This window comes from Sinocyclocheilus anshuiensis, unplaced genomic scaffold (genome assembly GCF_001515605.1).
Source record: "Sinocyclocheilus anshuiensis isolate Anshui unplaced genomic scaffold, SAMN03320099.WGS_v1.1 scaffold2046, whole genome shotgun sequence".
Taxonomy (NCBI): domain Eukaryota; kingdom Metazoa; phylum Chordata; class Actinopteri; order Cypriniformes; family Cyprinidae; genus Sinocyclocheilus; species Sinocyclocheilus anshuiensis.
In genome coordinates, this window is record NW_015542491.1 from 11832 (window position 1) to 27424 (window position 15593).

Below are 15593 nucleotides of genomic sequence, written 5' to 3' on the forward strand. Positions count from 1 at the left end.
GGTGACACGTTCCTAAATACACGTTAAACTCACAGCGCTTGCAGAGATAGAGTTCACGAGAAGCAGCATTTACTGTGAACTGAGCCACTCTGAGGGTACATTTTATAAAACGTCTTGTGTACAGACAATAGCGCTGTCAAGACAATCCCCGTTCAAGCTGATCTGCGAAAACGACTAAAAATGCTGTATATTGCATGCCAGGCCAGTAGCTAGTGATGCTGCATTGTAAAGAAACACTGAGCGCCTGCGCACTTATGCCTATAGATTTAACACGTAATAGGCATGCGCATGACGTCACCATTTTCACAAATTTTGTAGTTAACATGGAGCGGATAACGATATCATTTTCAAAAACTTGCAAATTGAAACCTGTTCTCAATAGTTTGCCCCAAAACACCCTTTTCATGAAAATAAATGGCCAAAACGCATAAAAAGGTTTCAATTTTTAGTTGAAAAAGGTTTTGTGTAAACACTGTCCGCGTGTAAATGAACACAGTGTCACTCTGAAACATGCAGGACAACTGACAATGTAGTTTATTAATTAAATCGCAGCCTTTAATTTGATAATTACAATTTGAGAAGATATATCACAATTTCAGTTGTATTTCAAATAATTGTGCTGGCCCATTTTTTATTTTGATGTTACATTTGATATTAATTATTAATTATATTAATTATATTAATTATTTATTAGCTTTTCATCAACTCACAACCCTCCATTCGGTAAGCTCTGTTCTAGTGAAAGAATGGATTTTCTTAATTTTAATGAAAATCATGACCTTAATATTTTATTTAGTAGTAACCAATTTATAAATGGCATATCATGTTGTGCTAAATTATAAATGTAGTAACTTTTTGAAGTAACTTTTTTTTTAATTAGAAACTGTACCCCACATCTTTTGCTCAAAAACTACTACTTGGTGTAGATTGTAATTACTATTTAATGCAGTCCCTGTTGCCATGGTGAACCGGCACAAAGGAGAAAAGAAAAAAAAAAGAAGAAGCCGTGTGTGTGTGTGTGAGAGGTGCTTATGGTTGTCTTGGTTACAGCCATTCTCCAATGTAAAGTAATGAGAAGCCTAACCTGAGGGAGCTGAAAGGGGCTATTTTTAGCCCAGATTCACCAGTAGTGGGTTTGTGCCTTTTTTGAACGTTGGTTTCTTAGAGTTGTGTTCCTAAACTGAGCTAAAATTGATTGTTAACAGTGTGAAATTTGTCCATGTTAAACATAATGTGCAGTCACTATTTAAAGGAGACATATTATGCCCCTTTTTATAATATGTAATATAAGTCTCTGGTGTCCCCAGAATGTGTCTGTGAAATTTCAGCTCAAAATACTCCACAGATCATTTATTATATCATTTTGAAAATGCCTTTTTTGAGTGGAAGCAGAAACACACTGTTTTTCGGGCCTGTCTCTTTAAATGCAAATGTGCTGCTGCTCCCCGCCCCCCGGAATAGAGCTGCGCCATTACAGCTCGGACCTGCTAAAAACATCTGTTTTGGTTCTGATTATCATGTTTATCGCGCTGAAATCATGCGTTTTAAATCACATGAGTTTAAACTTCTGATAAACAGTTTTCTGAGTGCACACATCCGAAGCACAAGGACAGAAAGCGGCTGTCACAGCATGTGAGTACTAAACTAAGTTCTCATTCACACACAAGTTTACGCTAAAAACACACATGAGTTACAAAAAACAGTCGGTTATGTCTGTGAAGGTAAACAGCTAGGAAATAAATCACATATTTATGTTAGATCTGTGTGGCAGCAGCAAAATGCATTAAATAAATCAATAAATCCACTGCTCTCTTGTCTCCTCTGAGGCTGGGACTCTAAAAGGTGTTCTGTGCTCGTCTGTGCAGCCAAAGACAGAACAGTTAGCATGCTTTGCTCAAACTTTCGCCATGGCATTTGAGCTGGTACACCATTGTCGCTTGCGAAAACACAATATCGGCGACGTGGGTGTAAACTTACAGATTAAGGGGCGGTAATATTATAATGAGATCCCTTTGCCACGTCACCAAGGGAGTGAAATCAGACGCGCTCGTTTTTCCAGACGCTTGCAGAAAAAGGCTTACCAAAACAAAGTTACTAGATTAATCTTTTTCATGTTTCCTTGGTTGCTAGATGCACCAGAGACCTGATTATAGCACTTAAAACCTGGAAAAGTCAGATTTTAATGATATGTCACCTTTAAGTAATTTATTGGTGACCGTTTTTTTCCGAACAGTTGCGGACAGAGGGTCGGTTTGGGTGACCTGTTTGGAACCTTGACCACATCATGAGACTTAAATCGGGTGGTGGAGGGCTGATGTTCAAGAGATTAGTCAGTTCATTTAAAGGTTGCAGATTGCAGAGGTGACCTTAGAACAGTCTTGCTCTGTGTTAAGAAGCAACAGTAAATGGCAAGTAGCAAATAACACATGAATAACACAATGGAGGTCTTGAATTTTAGATCCTTACCACAGCCAGAGCCGTTCCTCCCTATACGCAAAGTACGCATGTTGCGTAGGGCCCCCGAAACACCAGGGGGCCCCCTTGCTCTCAACTATTATTTAATTTTAGTTTCGTTTTTGATTTTGGCCAGCGGTTATGAAAACATGAATGTTCCTTTACTTAATGTGGTGTGCAGTCGCCCTTTCTATGTAACATCCAAATCAGTCGAATCATGTAATGTGACTGTCATAAACAGTCTCCTGCCGTTCTTGCTCGATACTAAAAAAAGAGTTAAAATCACATTGAGCTGCAGAAGAGACACTGGACCCCAAGCGCTTTCTGTGTGTGCAATTCGTGATGGACTGAAACACGGACAAATACAGGCTACTTTGCGCTTTGTATGTGTCAAATGTCCATCTAGGTGAGTTTTTACTAAACACAGTCAGTTATGTCTTTAGTGAAAATAAACAGTTTGAAAAGTAAACGAATGCTAGTCAGTATCTGTGCATTCCGTGACAGCATTCTACTGTATCAACCTGCTGCTGTCTGCTATCATATGTTAATCAAACAACAAAAGAAAATGAGAGAATTATTCACTGCTCTTCATTGAATATTGTTCATAGCTTTGTTATGAATCAAGTTATGTTTAATTTATATGGTGAAGTCTATGCAGTGCTTTATTTTTTACATTTGATTACTTTAATCAATTTCTGTATAGTAGGCTAGCTAAATTGTTTAATTGTTAAAATGTTTTTTTAAGAACTCACAGACAGCAGCATCCCACCTGTCAATCTGACTATTGTTTAACATTAAGCTAAAACATTAAGTGAAATCAGCCGAGTGTTATTTTAGTAGCATTGAGATACTATTATAGTTTTTATTCATATTTTGAATTATTTTAATTTTTATATTTTCTATTTTCTTTTTAAATTTTTGTTTTATTACTAAGTTAATAGTAATTTGTTGTGTGTTTTTGTCATTTTTATTAGTTTAAAATATAAATCAAGTTAAACTAAATGAAAATGAGAAATGTTACCTTGGCAACTGAAATAAAAGAAATTGAAGGTTTTCATTTTATATATAGTTTTTTTACAGTAAGTGTTTCATTTATTTCAAGTAACGAAAATGCTTTTTATGGTTTTAATTAGCCAGCCCGATCTTAAGAAATGATCTTATACGAGGTGGCGATTTCTTATGTAATTTGTACGATGTGATTTCTACAGAAATGTATGGAATGTTGGAAAAAAGTAAGCATGAAGTTTCACCTCTAACCTATCTCTAAATCTTACCATCAGTGGAGCTCAAGCAGACTGTATAATTGTATAATAGTTACAAATTGCCATAAGATTGTGTTGAGTTGTACCAAAGCAAGTTATTTACACTAATGAATCTAGAACAAAAAGACCAGGAATCTCATTTGGCAACACCAATGGCACAGACTTCACCATTTTTGTAGAGATAACTCAGCTTTGTTGAGAATGAATAGAGCGTGTCTTTATTGAGATCAGGATTGCTTCAAGATGCTATTCTTGTCTTTCTATTGTGTTAAGACATGTAATTTTGTCTATCACTCCTGTGTCTTTTATCTCACTTGTCAGTAACAAACACACAGCTGTGTTCAGGCTCCTGTGCTGGCAGGAGGAGCTGATTGTTGGGTTTTCTGCCACTGAGGGAAGCCAATGTCACAACAGACATGTTAGAGAGAGAGAGAGATGGTAACAAACAGAGATAACACAGAAGTATATCGCTCAGTGTTAAAGGAAACACTCCACTATTTTTGAAAATAGGCTCATTTTCCAACTCCCCTAGAGTTAAACAGTTGAGTTTTTCGAATCCATTCAGCCGATCTCCGGGTCTGGTGGTAGCACTTTAGCTGTAGCTTAGCATAGATCATTGAATCTGATTAGACCGTTAGCATCTCGCTCAAAAATGACCAAAGAGTTTCTATATTTTTCTAGCTGGGCACTATTTTCAGGCGCTGCGTAATATCATTGCGCCTGCTGCACCCATGGTACAGCAGCAAAGTTCCTTGATTATTACGCCGGAATGAGAGTATACTTCTTAGCCATATTGGCCTAGAAAATCGCAACTTTTCATTTTCCGTCGGTCTTAGTACACGATGTAACTACAGAAGAGTCAAGTTTTAAATAGGAAAAATATCAAAACTCTTTGGTCATTTTTGAGCGAGATGCTCAAATCTAATCAGATTCAATGATCTATGCTAAGCTACAGCTAAAAGTGCTACTGCCAGACCCGGAGATCGGCTGAATGGATTCGAAAACGGTAAAACTCAACTGTTTAACTCTAGGGGAGTTGGAAAATGAGCCTATTTTCAAAAATAGTGGAGTGTTCCTTTAATGACTATGGCTATGTTTGAGGCACCATAATATACTATACTGCATACTGTTTCAAATACTAGTCTACTTAAAAATATAGTAGGCTGGCAGTATATAGTATTAAAGAAATAGTTCAACCAAAAATGAAGATTTGCTGAAAATATACACTCCCTCAGGCAATTCAAGATTAGTTTGTTTCTTCATAAGAACATTTGGAGAAACTTAGCGTTACATCACTTGCTCACCAAAGGATCCTCTGCAGTGAATGGGTGCCGTCAGAATGAGAGTCCAAACAGCTGATAAAAACATCACAATAATCAATAGTAATCCACACGACTACAGTCCATTAAGTAACGTCTTCTGAAATGAAAAGCTGTGTGTCTGTAAAAATAAATCCATCATAATTGGTCAAGCTATAATTGGTCACATTAATGTGTGCTTTAGCAAATGCAGAAAAACACAGAAATGCAGATAGAGGCAGAGTTGAAAAACCATACTTTTGAATAATTGTTTTTGTTGTTTTCAGAAATCTCATCATTTATATATTTGAAATTGTTAAATACGAAACATGTCACCTTATACAGTTACCTCTGCAAAATGATATTACAAGAGCTTTACTGTTAATTACAAAAAAGCAGTGATTTTTTTTTACTCCTGTTACTGAAGTAGGATTATACAGAATCATGATTTTGCTGTTAAAAATGATCTGGTTTGTCCTGTAAACCAAAGGGAAATTTTTTATTTATGTTTTGATGTTATCATTAATATTACACCCTGCTCATGGTCTCCAGAAAGTCTGCATTACCATGCTAGTAGTTCTCCATGCTCAAATGTTGTCGTGTTTCTGTGATTAGGGTTTGGTTTTGACAGTGAGCTAAGGAGACTGGTAAAGAGCATTGGAGCGTAACACACACACACTTACACAATCTCTCTCTCTCTCACACGCACATTCAGCTGGGTTATGCAAAGTCTTGCTGAGGTGCACAGTCAGAGTTTAACAGCTTCAGCGAGAGCTATATTTAACGCAGTGTGTGTGTAGATGTGTAAGATAGCGCCTTTAAACTCCCCGGTATAAAGTGGCATTTAACTGTGTGTGTGTCCAGCTAAAATTGTGTGAAAGAGTTGCCATATTTGTCCATGGCATCACACATTTATTTTATTTTCCCACTAGGATAGTGTAACGCACAACTTTCTCAAGAGAGAACAAGAGACTGCATGTTGTGATGATTTCTATGTATGTGAAATGTTGAAAGTCTATATAATAAATGTTTGTTTGCTTACATGAAATTGGATGGTTTCTGTTTCAAATTATGATTTAAAAATGCATCTGAATTCATAGTTATGCATAAAGTGAAAAATTATTTTGTCAAAAGTGTTTATAATTTGATTATATTGCATTTTAAAATGCTTCTAATTAGATTACAGTTATGTTTTTATGGATTACATTATTGCATTGATTATTTTGACCTTAAAAATTTACTTGAAGTCCCCCCTGAGATTTTAAGGGAATATTTCAATAATTTAATAATTTGCATATTCATGTTTTTCTAATGTCGGTTAATAGTCACACTGACATGCAGGTAAACAAATAAAAAAATATCTGTTTTTAGTGTTCAAGTATTATTTTTATTTTAAAAGTGTTTATTTTTTCTTTAAATGTACATTTTTATGATTGAATTAATTAGCTTTTCATCAGCTTACAAACTCCCTGCAGTTATTTTACAAACCCCAGTTTGAGAAAGCTTGATATTTAGTGAATGTCGTGTTGTTGATAATAAAGCATATATATATATATATATATATTTCTCATCCACCTGTCTTTTCTTTATGTTTTTGTTTTTGTTTTCTGTGCTCCTGTTTTTCATTTTCTCCTGCGATTTTTGGTTTATCTTATTAGAGTATTTTCTTTGTTTTGCTTATAAAAAAAAGCTGCATTTAGATCCTTCCTCCTTGTTTACTTCACTGGCCGGGACAATTTCGTTACTAACTACAGTTTTTACCATGTAATTTGTATTCAGTAATGAACTACAATTTAATTACAATTTAACTACAAGTAATCTATCCAGAACTGAATGCATTATAGCTCTCTGCAGAGAGGGTGGATTTGGGGTAAATATTCGGGCTGACCATGTGATTTTCACACAGAATCTCTCTCTCTCTCTCTCTCTCTCTCTCTCTCTCTCTCTGTAGTTGGCCTCTGATAAATTTGGTACACGGACAGACACTCAAAGAAAACAAAAATGCCAGTAGCATCCGCCAGCTCCGACTCAGGTAAGATGCATTATCTTAATGATTTACTGAACTTGTTACCAGTCCAAAACCTTGTTAGTCCACAAGAGGTTTTGTGATATAATGAGGAGGGAAAGTCAGTGGCAACCATAACAAACTGGGATTAAATGTTTGTGCTTCACTGAGTATCCACACATCTGCCAAGCTTCAAACCTTAGCTTTCAGTCGAGAGACACTTGAGTCAATATCATTGCATTTCTCTGGACAGCTACACAGAATGAAATCAATGCATTGTTCTATGATGTTCTTTTGTTGAAACAAAGATAAAAACAGAGAGATGATCACATCCTCCTATACAGAAACTATTCTGAGAACAGGGGACTTGGTGTTGAGAAGGGATGATGAAACATAACATAAAATAAGCACTTTGAATTTATAGCAGGTGCAAATTTTAAAGAATAAAACTAAGTAGAAACAGAACAATACAAGTAGTATAAAAATAAATGTAAAATAATTGAACAAATATAAGCATGAAATGAAAACCTACATCTGTAAACCAAATATAATACAGTAAATAGTAAACACAAAATATTATAAAGTAAAAAGTATATAGGTATTCAACCATATTGATTTTAAAAATGTTACATCATGGTTCAATCATATAATTAAAAGAGATGTGTGCAATTTTTGTAGTTTGAGGTGGGACTGTTTTTTCTAAACAATTGAAGATGGGGAAGTTTTTGAAATGATTTTTGCAGCTCTGTTTGTCCCTCTAATGGTGCAGAAGTTTCACTTTTAATATTTTTTTTTGCAATTCAATAACTCAAAAGTATTTTATAATGGAGAAAATAAAATCAGAAATAAAATGATTAAAAGTTATTTTAATTTAATTAGCAACACTTTACAATTTGATTTGTTAACATTAATGTTTTAAGTGTCACGCACTAACAATTAACAATACTTTTACAGCATTATAAATGGGTTCATATTAATTTATACATATACTGTATTAATACATTTTGTAGCATTTTTAAAGTTGTATAAATGAACATTACTTTTAAGTATTTTAAACAAGCATGAATTTACAGTGAACAGCAATACATTTATACATAAATTAACATTGACCTAGATTAATAAATGCTGTAAAAATGTTTAGCTCATTGTTTCTGATACCAAATGTGTTGATTAATGTTAAAGGGGTCATATGATGTTGCTAAAAAGAACATTATTTTGTGTATTTGGTGTAATGAAATGTACAGTGTTGTAAATGCAACTTAACCACTGATTTCTAGTCGTGTCCCCCTTTGGAAGACCAAACAAAGTTTTTTCGCTTTCGCAACGAAACGACATGGCAGCGGCGGTGGCAGCAACAATAAAGTTATGCCTTTTTTCTTTGCGTGAACATTTGGGCGGCGTTATGCAAATCTTCCCACACAGTGACGTAGACATGTGGGGGCGTGTTTAAACGAGGCGTTTTAGGAGGGCGTGGACGAGTCTTAACTTTTATAAAGAATATCTCTTTGGGTTTGAGACTTTAGTCTTTGCAACTTCAGGGATCTTATCTATTCACGAACAGCTTGTAACACTCCAAAGAGAAAGGAAAACTTGAAATCGCATCATATGACCCCTTTAACAGATTCTAACCTTATTGTAAAAGGTTACCATTACCAAGTAGTTTAAATAAAGATACCCCAGAAAATATACTTAAAGTGCCCGTTAAATCAGCATCACCTTGAACTGTATGTCTTTTAACAGACATTACCATCCATTACCTGTTATTGTGCAGGTATTTGGTATTTAATGAATGAGCTCTCAGTGCTGACCAGCAGTCACAAGAATACACACATTGTAATCTCTTACACTTCACAGAATCTTGGCTCAGAGCCGATACTTTCAGCTCTGTGATCGCACTGAATGGATTGTGCACACAGAGAGAAAAGAGACCAAGAGACCAAGAAAAATTAGATGAACTTGCCATTTGTGTGAATAACAAATGGTGCAACCTGGGACACGTTACTCTTATTCACAGGTTAGTGACCCAAATGCTGAGTTCCTCCCTCTGGGGCTGCAGCCATACAACCTACCTCAGGACGTTTGTTTTGGCTATGTGCTCTCTGTCCTCTGATGTCTACTCAGTAGGTTTTGTAGACTGTAAAATAAAAAGAAACAAGGACTTTAGACCTGATATTTACCAATATTAACATAATCCTGTCATTGGGAGTGCATTGAGGCTAAATTAGCCTCTAAGCTAGATTAGGAAACAAGCTAGAGCAAAGGAGAAATGTACAGAAGAGAAAGTGAATGCGAGTGAATTGGTTTAAGGGTGTGGGGTGGTTAAGTGCTGGCGGAAAAAGTGTGTCTTCAGCTGCTTCTTGAAAGTTGTGATGGTTTCAACAGTTCGGGTGGAGGCTGGCAGCTCATTCCACCAAAGAGGAGCAGAGAGGGTGAAGGTTTTGGAAAGAGACTAAGTTAGGACGATTCCAAAGGCCCGATGAGGGAGAGGGGGCCCGGAACGTGATTTTTACCGAGGGTTTAAAGACATTTAAACTTTTCTTGAAAATGGTATAAAAGATTTTCAAAGCCATATGAAGCCAAGATGAATATAAGAGTACATTTCTAAGAACTTGGCATGTCAATGACCCAAGTGGCCATTAGGTAGATTCGCTTTATCCAAAGTGACTTACTAATTACAACTCTCTGGAGCAACCTAGGGATAAGGGCACGTTGGTAGCTCATGGCTCTCTATGTAGGACTTGTACACTGACGTTGAAGTAGATGTAGCTTGGAATCATTCTGAACAGACAGCTTAGACTAATAAATGTTCTTGAAATGTGGCTGTACTTAAAGAAGCTGCCCAAGTTTTAAACCTGTAGCTTTACTAGTCTGCAGTATCCTGCATGCCTTTCTGCACTGTGGTCTGCTGAGGGAGCAATACCATTTCAGCAGATTGTAAGCACCTAAACATGCTGATCCAGAAGGCCAGCTCAATTACTCAATTACTGAATGAAGTGGTGCTTGACAGAATATCTTGAGCTGAACTAGGTTCTAAAGTGGGTTAAGACAAGACTGTCCAGGGTCTTCATTATAGGGGATGTCAGTGCCTCTAGTTTTTGGTGCCTGTTGTTGCACAATGGCACTAACAAGATTTCTTTCTGAGCACTGGAAAGTGCCCAATCAAATTTCCACTTAACTTGTGAGCATTGACATTCAAGATTTTGGTACATCATCACCCTTAGGGGACGTGCTGGCTTCCAACCTATGTATTTCCTTCACCTGATCACCTAAAGAAACTGCTTTCCTTGCCATTACTGAAGTGTCAGTGTCATCCAGAGTCCTCATTTAGCACTATATGAACTCATCTAGATCTGTCTAAAAGATACAAGCCTCATATCACCACTTGATGACACTTGTGACAATGAGGTCCATTTAGCCACAAGTAAACACTGGCTGCCAACATCATGACAACTAACTGATCATACATACAACTCCTTTAGCCAGCTGTTAGAAATGTGCACAATGTGGTTTGTTTAGTTTTGTATTTATCCATTATTACAAGGTTTAGATTTACAGTTTGTTTACAGTGTGTATGTTAACAAAGTACACTTTGATCATCTGTATGAATTGGCATGAATTTACAGTATTTGTTGGATAATAGTTCTTGCCATTTTTACAGTAGTATTTCTACAGTGTATTGCAGTGAAATATAAATAGTTTACTGTGACTTCACATTGAACAAAAACAGGGAATAATTGATGTAGCAGCATTGTGCTGTAGAATCACAGTGATGATCTGTGTCTATTTACAGACATCTCATGTTTATTTACAGATTAACTGTAATAGTGTGATGTCCACAGTACCGTACTGGTGCTTAGGTTCCCAGCATGCATTGTGGCATGAATACAGCACGCAGTCACATTTTTCTGCCTCTTGTTTTATTTTGTTGTAGCTCTTTAAGTTACTTGGGTGACAGTTTACAAAAAGATACATTTGTCAGTAGTGACCAATGCATACTAATATACTTATGTAATTTAAACATGTTAAGTTGTAAAAAATAACCAAAAACTAAACTATAAACGTAACTAGTTAATGCATTATTAGCAAACATTTAAACTGATTCATAGTATATTTATAAATTAACATTAACCTAGATTAATAGGAAATATGTTGTTAGTTCATGAAATCTAATACATTAACACATTTTTGTATTTTTTTAATTATTGTAATAAGTCATTTTACTTGTTTTGTAATTTTTGTAATCTAAAATATTTTCTTAGTTATTTGTTGATTGTAAGTCGTTGAATTTTATATGCCAAGTGTTGTTATTTTTGCATGCCTGGTTAATTCATATTAAAAGATCATCAACGATAACAATCACTTATCTCACCACAACAGCACTGCAAACACTCCACCACTTTCACGGTTTATAAAATAATATTTTATTTATTTAGGACAAAATTACCACCTTTACTGTAGCTAACGACAAAATAAATGTGCATAGGATAGTTCAGATCATTTTAGAGGTACCTCAAATTGAAATTTCATATTGTTTTCTGATTGCAGACATATCTTGGCAGGGTTTGAGACATTGTTGAGAACTCATCGGAAAGATTTTCTCACGAATAAAACGACAGAGATCCAAGAGACTTAAATAAGTCTCCACTTTCTATGTACTTTCATAGGAGAAACATTTAAGGAGATTACATTTTATAAAGAGCTCTCAAGTGATTCTTCTTTTCCTAAGGAGAATTTCCACTTCACTCTTTGTTCGCACGAGCCATTTTCTCTTCCTCTGTTGTTCTCTATTCAGTCTCTCTCTCTTTTACATTGTCTCCTCTTATTAGGTCTCTGCGTTTGGTTTTACAGCTATGTTGAGCTTTCTTGGTGAGTCTGTCACAGTCTTCAGCAGCTGAGAGGGAGTGATGGGGAGGAATTAAAAGATCATCAACGATAACAACCACTTATCTCACCACAACAGCACTGCAAACACTCCACCACTTTCACGGTTTATAAAATAATATTTGATTTATTTAGGACAAAATTACCACCTTTACTGTAGCTAACGACAAAATAAATGTGCATAGGATAGTTCAGATCATTTTAGAGGTACCTCAAATTGAAATTTCATATTGTTTTCTGATTGCAGACATATCTTGGCAGGGTTTGAGACATTGTTGAGAACTCATCGGAAAGATTTTCTCACGAATAAAACGACAGAGATCCAAGAGACTTAAATAAGTCTCCACTTTCTATGTACTTTCATAGGAGAAACATTTAAGGAGATTACATTTTATAAAGAGCTCTCAAGTGATTCTTCTTTTCCTAAGGAGAATTTCCACTTCACTCTTTGTTCGCACGAGCCATTTTCTCTTCCTCTGTTGTTCTCTATTCAGTCTCTCTCTCTTTTACATTGTCTCCTCTTATTAGGTCTCTGCGTTTGGTTTTACAGCTATGTTGAGCTTTCTTGGTGAGTCTGTCACAGTCTTCAGCAGCTGAGAGGGAGTGATGGGGAGGAGGCTGAAATTCTCTGGCAACCTGTGTATCTGGAATCTGTGTTGCTAGAGTCAGATAGAAGGATATTAGGAGGCGGAAAGCCCAGCCGTTTATGCTGACTTTAAACTTACAGTAGGAGGGATGAAGAGGGAAGGCAAAAATGGGAAGAGCAAGGAAGCCTGAGGTGTCACAAGACAGGGAGGGAACAGTCAAGAAACTGAAGATCTAGCAAGGGAGAGGAAGAATGAGAGGTGGGGAGGCTTTCTGGAAACTAATGCTGACGTCAAAGAGGTGAAAAAAGTGAAGGAACAGAAAAGAGGGAAGGAACGTATGTGAATTAGAGGCAGGAAAAGAGGTTTCAGAAAGATTGAACTATGGCTGGGAGTCTCTATAACAGATCGTCCCTGGAGGAGATTGGATCGAGCAGTTCTCTAGAGGGTCCAGGAGGTAAGACACAGAGAGCGTAAGATCAGATCAGCTCTTTAAAAGCATGCTGTGGAGGAAAAGCATTTGACTGGAGGAATAGGGACTTCAGTTTTGATCATGGTTTTGCAGTTAGAACAGTACATACAACAATAATGATGGATGAATTGATTGATTGATATGCCTGTAAAATGTAAATTATGTTGGTATAGAGAAGTGTCATATTCTCATTGTAGTTGATAACATGACCAAGGAGTACTATTTCTGTTGTTAATTAAAAAATTTAAAATGTAAAAATGTAAAATATTGATTATAAATATTAAAAGGTCTATTGGTAAGTATTATAACTGGTTTTAACATTCAACTGTTAAAATCTAAAACCTTATGAATGCATTATGAATACCCTTACATATACAGGCTTCATAGAAATTGTCACCAACATTTTTTACATCCCTCTCTAGCACAGAATATTTGTGTGCATGTGGAGAGGAGAGACAAGGAAGGGTGCATTGAAAGAGAGATGACAAACCAGTGTCCAATTAGCTTAGTGCATGAGAGCACATCCTGTGTTTGTTACAGCTGCCTGGAGAGAATGAGCCTGACAACTTCCTTTATTTCCAGATTTCCTCTCTCTCTCAACTCCCTTTCTTTGAGGTTCAAAATACAATAATTTAATTTACAAGTGGAATACATTCCATTGCATCTTTTCACAAAAATGCAGTTTCCTCATTTAAATGATCGGTTTTCTTGATCATTAAGCAGTGTTATAGGACTGTATGCACAACTTTTTATTCTGGAATTAACTCTATTCCCATGGCACTTGAGAGGCTGACAATATATTGACAACGTGTCCTTCCTGAACACAGCAAGCAGCTTCGGCCTCATGAATATTCAATCTGCTTGTTGAATAATGCATGATTACATACCAGTAAGCGAATACATTTAAACAATCAGTCCAAAACAGCACTAATGTAAAGAAAACCAGGCTGATTACATCAGAGATGGCATAGAGCAGGGATGCCCAACCCTGCTCCTGGCGATCGACTGTCCTGCAAAGTTCAGCTCCAACCCTAATCAAACACACCTGAAGCAACTAATTAGGGTCTTCAGGATCACTTAAAAATTAAAGGCAGGTGTCTTTGATTAGAGTTGGAGCTAAACTTTGCAGGACAGTCGATCGCCAGGAGCAGGGTTGGGCACCCCTGGCATAGAGAATAGAGACTCACATCGTGTTTTCAGTGAATTATTCATTCCATTGTGTTACGCTTTAAAACATGAGCTCTGTCATATTCTGTGATTGTTTCTGAAGAGAGCAAGCCCTCACGCATCATGCTTATTTAAATTCAGACTGATAACATCCCACCGCTTTATAGCCAGATGAGACATAAGTGCTGTCTCATAGTATTTACATAAGTAAAGAGAAAAATCTAAGCACAGTGTGTGATGTTGTTGAGATCCCTAATCTAAACTTTGGAGGAGACAAATGTGAGAGATCCAGAGTCTCTAGCTAAGGAAAAATATCTGAACACAGTGTGTGATGCTGTTGAGATCTATTTTAAAGCTTTAAAGGAGACCATTGTGAGATTGTTAGAGTTTTTGTCTCAGGAGACAAGTTTGAGAAGCAGGAGACTCTCCATTCGATATTAAGGTAACCTAATTTCTGTCTAGGAGAAATATTTGAGATGTTAAAGAGATCTCACTTTTGATTTTTCTTTCCTATGGGTTACTTTTCTGGATATAGTAAATAATGACAAAATGAACGTGTTAAACAAGACAAATAGTACATTTCATGATAAGTGTGCAATTAATTGCGATTAATCACACAAAAAGTGCAAAAATCTATTGACAGCACTACATTAAATATATTGCAGGATTCTCCAGATGATTTTGGAATGATTTTTGGAGAAATGCACAAAAAACATTACAAATGGTTGTAACCTTGCATGTAGAGAAAGCTGTTAGAAGATAAGATAACTTGTTATCAGGTCGCATGGCCCAGGATAGATAGATAGATAGACAGACAGACAGACAGACAGACTGTTATGAGTGGGTACCAAATGTACAAACTAGGATAAGATCATTAATAAAAGATAAGATGAAAACTGTTAAAGCTAAGAAATTATCAAGATTAAAGCCCAAAAGATTTAAAGATGGTCCATTAAAACCCATGAGGGGTTTGGAAATATGTAATTAGAAATTAAGTTGAGGCATCTTTATGAAAGTAAATGAGAACAGGAAAAAATGTGAGTAGCAATTTTGGATCCAGGGAATGAACAGATTGCAATTAATAGATCACTTGGAGAAATGAGGTGCAGTCATTTACATCAGAATCAAAATCAGAAGAGCTTTATTACCAAGTATGTTTACACACACAAGGAATTTGACTTGACGACAGGAGCTTCCAGTGTAGAAGAAAGTACAAACATAGTGCAGACATACATGATAGTGCAGACATACATAGGAATAACACAGTAAGGATGTAATATAAAACTAAAAAAAAAAAAAACCTAAATAATGTACTACAGAAATAGAAGTATAGGAAAAAATGTAATTGTTTAGATAAATGTACAGATATGTTATTAGTGTGCAGATATGTTATTTACAAAGTGTGCAGTTTAATATAAATATGTCTGATAACTATGTTAGTTGTGATGGACGATGTATAATTATGAAAGA

At 36.0% G+C, this 15593-nt stretch overlaps 1 protein-coding gene across 5 annotated transcripts in view; it reads left to right on the forward strand.

Moving 5' to 3' along the window:
* Positions 1–15593, forward strand: part of LOC107694069 (MAGUK p55 subfamily member 2-like) — a 42862-nt gene that overhangs the window by 6883 nt on the left and 20386 nt on the right. For 2 of the 5 annotated variants that reach the window (XM_016493660.1, XM_016493661.1), the window contains exon 2: positions 6966–7046. In XM_016493660.1, coding sequence (XP_016349146.1) covers positions 7016–7046 — 31 coding nt within the window. In that variant the 5' untranslated portion in view covers positions 6966–7015. Of the gene's footprint in view, positions 1–2784; positions 2861–6965; positions 7047–12524; positions 12942–15593 lie in introns of those variants that run through there. The other 3 variants (XM_016493662.1, XM_016493658.1, XM_016493659.1) reach the window with 3 other exon arrangements.